The following is a 6136-nucleotide window of genomic DNA, read 5'->3' as shown; positions in this document are numbered from 1 at the left end:
TGCCAAAGGCACCATAGGAAACTCCGCTCCGCCCGACCCAGGGCTCGGACTCGGGCAAAGCCCCGGAAGACGGCGAACTCCGCTCCGCCCGACCCAGGGCTCGGACTCGGGCTAAGCCCCGGAAGACGGCGAACTCCGCTCCGCCCGACCCAGAGCCCGGACTCGGGCTAAGCCCCGGAAGACGGCGAACTCCGCTCCGCCCGACCCAGGGCTCGGACTCGGGCTAAGCCCCGGAAGACGGCGAACTCCGCTCCGCCCGACCCAGGGCTCGGACTCGGGCTAAGCCCCGGAAGACGGCGAACTCCGCTCCTCCCGACCAAGGGCTCGGACTCGGGCTAAGCCCCGGAAGACGGCGAACTCCGCTCCGCCCGACCAAGGGCTCGGACTCGGGCTAAGCCCTGGAAGACGACGAACTCCGCCTCGCCCGACCCAGGGGCTCGGACTTGGCCTCTGCTGACGAACTCCGCCTCGCCCGACCCAGGGGCTCGGACTCGGCCTCTGCTGACGAACTCCGCCTCGCCCGACCCAGGGGTTCGGACTCGGCCTCTGCTGACGACCTCCGCCTCGCCCGACCTAGGGGCTCGGACTCGGCTTCTGCTGACGACCTCCGCCTCGCCCGACCCAGGGGCTCGGACTCGGCCTCTGCTGACGACCTCCGCCTCGCCCGACCTAGGGGCTCGGACTCGGCCTCGGCCATGGAAGACAGACTCGACCCCGGCTTCGGAGGAGCCTCCACGTCGCCCAACCTAGGGCACAGGCCAGCCACGTCGACAAGAAGCGCCATCATCACCCTACCCCGAGCCGACTCGGGTCGCAGAGAACAAGACCTGTGTCCCATCTGCCTGGCTCCGCCAGATAGGCAATGATGGCGCCCCGCTAGCCCCGTGACGACGGCGGCTCTCATCTCTCTTACGGAAGCAGGGCGACGTCAGCAAGGACACAACCGTTCCAACAGCTGTCCCTCCGCCAGGCTCCGTTGCTCCTCCGACAGCCACGACATCACGCCAGCAGGGTGCCAAGATCTCTCCGGCTGCCACATTGGCATGTACTTAGGGCACTAGCTCTCCCCCCGCTAGACACGTAGCACTCCGCTACACCCCATTGTACGCCTGGATCCTGTCCTTACGCCTATAAAAGGAAGGACCAGGGCCTTCTTAGAGAAGGTTGGCCGCGCGGAGACGAGGACGGGGACAGGCGCTCTCTTGGGGCCGCTCGCTTCCCTCACCCGCGTGGACGCTTGTAACCCCCTACTGCAAGCGCACCCGACCTGGGCGCGGGACGAACACGAAGGCCGCGGGATTCCCACCTCTCTCTCGCCGGACTCCGACCTCCTCGCTCCTTTCCCCCCTTCGCGCTCGACCCATCTGGGCTGGGACACGCAGCACACTCACTCGTCGGCTTAGGGACCCCCCGGTCTCGAAACGCCGACAGAAACTTTCCATAAAATTATAATGAATTGCTATGATCTTTTGCGGAAAATGTATTTTAAAATGTTAATAAATTTTTTTTGATTTTAATATGAATTTTTGGAATATATAGTAGATATCCTGTTATTTAAACGAAAAAAAGAGAAAGCACGCTCTGCTTGCATGGCCTCCTCGGCCATGCGAAGCAGGTAGCATATCCCCTCTCTCCTTTGGATGACGTTTGGACCCATTCCTCTCTCCTTGACTCTATGGATGGTGGGCCCACCAGGCAGCAGCATCACCACGCCATTTTTTTTGCTCGCACCAGACGCTGCCGCTTTGACGGACGCAGCCACCAGTTCAGCTCCCTGCCGCATTGCCTCCCCTGCTATTCCTTATTATTAAACCAGCAAGGAATCCGGAAGTCCTTGGCCGTTGGATCGTTATCCAGTGGTGCCATTCTCCCCTGTGTCCGTTGTTTGCAGATTCTTCTAGGTCTCTCCGCCACCGAGTCTCACGCTCCCTCCTCCCCAGCGTCTTCAATCTCGCGCTCTCTCTTCCCCCAAAAACCTCACCTTCCCCCGCTCGTCTGGCCATCGGTATTCTCCACCGGCGCTCCAGAGTTCCAGGTAATCGCGCTCCCTCCCTCGTCCTCCTCCACCCCCATCCCCTCCATCCCACTCCGGTTTCCCATTGCTAGGGTTTAGGGTTTAGGGCACGGCGGCGGCGGCGGCTTCCTTGTGCGTTCGGTAGTACGACGCGGACTCGGGCCTTGCGCGACGCGGACTGGGGCCGCCGGGCGTCACGGCCTTGCGCGGAGGGTAGCGCGCCCAAAATCGACAAGAGGAGGAGCTGGCGCGTAGACACACCAGGAACAGCGAAGGGAGCTCGCCGGAGGAGGGAGGTAAAGCGGTCGGACGAGCGAGGCATCCGGAGGAAGAAGCACACCGTTGGAGACGAGACGGGAGGAGGAAGGTGGAAGACTCAAGAGTCAACAAGACCAGACCAGTGGCGGCTTCTTCCCCGATGGACGCGAACGGCGGGACGCGCTCCGCCGCTTTTCCCCCAGCTGTTGTCAACGCGACCCACCGTGCGAGGTGCTGTGGTGCGCGCTCACGTCATGCATCCTAGTGCTTTTCTCGCAGCTCGCCATGGCGATGGTTCCTGGCCTCTTCCATTCCTTCTCTCTCCTCGCTATGCTCCCTGCATTGACTTGGGCTTGCTTTGTTTGCTAACATGGCGAACCAGCCCGGGGCCTACATCATCTCTGTACCGAGTGTCGCCGTCGCGTCGGAAAGAAGGGAGGGAGAGGGTAGCATCGCAGCAGGGAAGGGGAGGAGGGAGTTTTGAGGCATGGCATGCGAGAACGTCACAGGCTCATCGGAGGATGGCCCTTCTTTCTTTCTATGCCATAAATTGTTTATAAAAAACTGGTGTGTCGTGTTCGTTGGAGTACTAAGTTCGTTCGGACACTATAAAGCGAAGATAATTAAGATGCTGGTGCTTGATTTCAACATTACAAGTGCTAATGGGAAAATATATTTATTTGCTCTCCAGTTGCTTAAAAATATACTCAGGACGCATGAAATACGATTACCATCTGATTGTGAATTGAGCCATGACTGCATCGACTTGTGCAGAAAGTTGCTGTGGCTCAATTCAGGTTAAGTCACTAATTTGTAGTTACATTGAGTTCCTATGATATCTTCAATTCCTCACTGAATATAGAGCTTTATGATATTGTCATTGATGGTTCAAAGAAGTTTGAACCACATTATTATTCTTACGTTGCAACTTGGAAAGGAGAAATCTCACAAGTATCGTTGTATTAATTTATTATATTTGTTCTTTGGAAAATGAATGGTACCATGCAATAGCAGTTTTAATTGCAGTGTGATTTTCACTTTTATTTTTTCAGTGATTCTGTTAGTACCTATTTTTCAGTTTTGATGTTCAACTCAAGACTGTTCCTTAACATTAAGAAATTTTGCAGCAGAGATTTGGCCAGTTTTAGTTTTATTTTTTCAGTGATTCTGTTAGTACCTATTTTTCAGTTTTGATGTTCAACTCAAGACTGTTCCTTAACATTAAGAAATTTTGCAGCAGAGATTTAGCCAGTTTTAGATAAAAGTGTTTTCAGAATACCACTTTTTTCAAGGCATACTTTTTTCTGCGAAAGTATGTGTAGGAAATAAGAACATTGAAAGTGGATGGTTTCTATTTTTGCGTTTGAGCATATCACGGTGCATAAGCTAATAATATACAGCCGCAGCATAGCCTTGTATCTAGTATTTAAAACTGAGGCTGAAATGTAATGTATACTATTGATGTTATCATATACAGTTATCAGCTAACATTAACTATGTGTGCTAATCTGTATAATTGATCCAGTGGAGCGGCTTACAGTTGAAGAATTTGTGCACCACCCATTTCTTTCTGAAGATGCTCCAGAGAGGACCTTGAGGTATTGATTTGTCTCCATTATATTCTCACCTACTGCATTTTCTGATGTTCTAAATATTCTGTATTGCATTTACAGCCGGACATTATCTGAAATAAGAGATGGCTTTCCAATAAATAATATCAGTCCAACAAGGCCTTCAAGCCAAAGTTCACAAGAAGATTGTATGCCTTTTCCTTTGGATGATGAGTCAAGTGGACAGGATGAGGGTCCAATTCCTGACAGTAAGAGTCCGATGAAATCTTATGGGTTTCCCACAGGTAAAAGATTGGATAAAACTTCATGCCAGAGTCCATCAAAACATACCAGTCTGTTCTCCAGGTATGTCTTGGGAAATAATCATGCACCTAGTAGCCAACACCATGGCCATATTGATAAAATGACCAAGGAAAGCAAGATTCATGAAGTGCAAGGTCCAAAAGGTGTTTATCCAGAAGGTATGGAAGTCATTAGTAGTGCAATTCCTCATTTTTATTATGAACAATCCTTACTGAAATTATTATTTCATTACTTTGTAAATGTAGATTTCCCTATCATTGATTCATTAGAGTTTGTAGATCAGGAATATGTATTTGTGTCTGGACCACACCCAGAGGGATCATCGTCTTCAACAAATGCCTCTCAACAGCTTAACTTACCGGCAAAATATGATAATTTGTCTGTTTCACCACCGAAGTTAACTTTCTTGAGTGCACCAAAGCCGATAAACGGTTTGCCGATTAATAGACAACAATCTGCTGGGACTGGTAGCTTCGACAGCCACTATTCTCCTGCATCTGTCACTTCACAGGGATCTGCGGATATAAGTGATGCCATGGATCAGCCCCCAACTGATTATCTGACGAGGATTAGATTGTTGGAGCAATATGCATCAGCCATAGCAGGGTTGGTCAGGGATGAGGTAATTTTTTATCTGCTTGGTGGTACCCAGATTCTTTGCTTTCCCTATGTTATATTTTCACTGAGTCACTAGGTCGCGTGTTCGAAGCAGCCTCTCCGCATCTGCGGGGGGAAGGCTTGCCTCGGTTTATCCTTTGTCTAGACCCTCTTTAGACCTCGCTCGTGTGGGAGCCTCCGACACTGCCCTATGCTTTATTTTAATTTGACTCAACCTTTGGAGATGGTTATAACCCATTGAAATACTTTCATCCATACCACGACTTAATGTGCACTTTCCATCTATCCTAAGCTTTGTGTAATACTCTCCGTTTCAAATTGTAAGTCGTTCTAGCTTTTCTAGATACATAGCTTTAACTATGTATCACATAATGTTACCTAGAAATGCTAGAACGACTTATAATTTGGTATGGAAGGATTAGCAAACCAAGCCCCCCTAGACATCTAGCTAAAAACTGTGTCCCCGGTGGTGCTAGCTTTCTCAACTGATGCCCGTCAGCTCCAGCCTGATCCGCTTATTTCTGGCCGACACCGCCGTGGCAAAGGCGGCGGTGGTGTCTGTAACATCATCAACAAGAACAGAATGATATGTACTGGTGGCAATCTCGTTGGAGCCTAAACATGGCAATGATCTCTTGCTACCTCTCCTGTTATTGTCCCCAACCATCATACTGTAGCAAGCATGTACATGTTCCTGGTCAAAGAAACAGACACATTCATTTAAATAAAAAAAGGGAAATTTGGATCCATACCATTAAAAGATCACCACTTTGGATCCATACCATTACTATCTCACTTACATGTGGGTCCACATGAGTCAATGACATGTGGGGTCCATGGTATATATCTAAAGTTTGGATCTTTTAATGGTATAGATCCAATTGTTCCATAAAAAAATGGTATAGTGAAATTTTTCTAATCCAAGGTTCATCGGGACTGAACATTCATATGGTCAAAATGCTACACAAGTAGTACATGATCGAAATGTAAACAAGTGACTCACATTCTCAATAAGACAAGATGGAGAAAGGTAGCTCATCTTGGAAACGAGTGCTTCTTTGGTCAGTAGAGGTCCATAGGTTTCAAACAAGATTGCAGCTGCAGCCATAGTGGACGGCCTGTGATCAAGCACACTACCAGCTGCACAAATAGTCCAACACTGAGCAGACCAGACAGTCAGAGCCATGCACGCAAGACAGATCACTAGGTGTCAGACAAGGGAAAGAGAGAGAGAGAGAGAGAGAGAGAGATTAATAAACACTTTATATAGCAATGATCTTAATATTATCAGATTAGTTGTGGTTTTCTATTACTAATGCCATTTAAAATTGTATAGTGAATTCAAAATGAATTGTTAGTACTGTTACCATGA

General features: G+C 49.4%; 1 protein-coding gene across 1 annotated transcript; it reads left to right on the top strand.

The window, feature by feature from the left end:
* The first annotated feature begins 2642 nt into the window (after positions 1–2642).
* On the top strand, positions 2643–4909 carry LOC103641585 (serine/threonine-protein kinase ATG1c-like). Its single transcript, XM_035963263.1, has 5 exons — positions 2643–2675; positions 2964–3069; positions 3798–3870; positions 3946–4768; positions 4841–4909. The coding sequence occupies exons 1-5, from the start codon at positions 2643–2645 to the stop codon at positions 4907–4909; spliced, it is 1104 nt and encodes a 367-aa protein (XP_035819156.1).
* The last annotated feature ends 1227 nt before the right edge of the window (positions 4910–6136 follow it).

Source organism: Zea mays, chromosome 10 (assembly GCF_902167145.1).
Source record: "Zea mays cultivar B73 chromosome 10, Zm-B73-REFERENCE-NAM-5.0, whole genome shotgun sequence".
In the NCBI taxonomy this organism is placed as follows: domain Eukaryota; kingdom Viridiplantae; phylum Streptophyta; class Magnoliopsida; order Poales; family Poaceae; genus Zea; species Zea mays.
The sequence above is the reverse complement of the archived record's forward strand: the minus strand, read 5'-3'. Positions and strand labels throughout refer to the sequence as shown.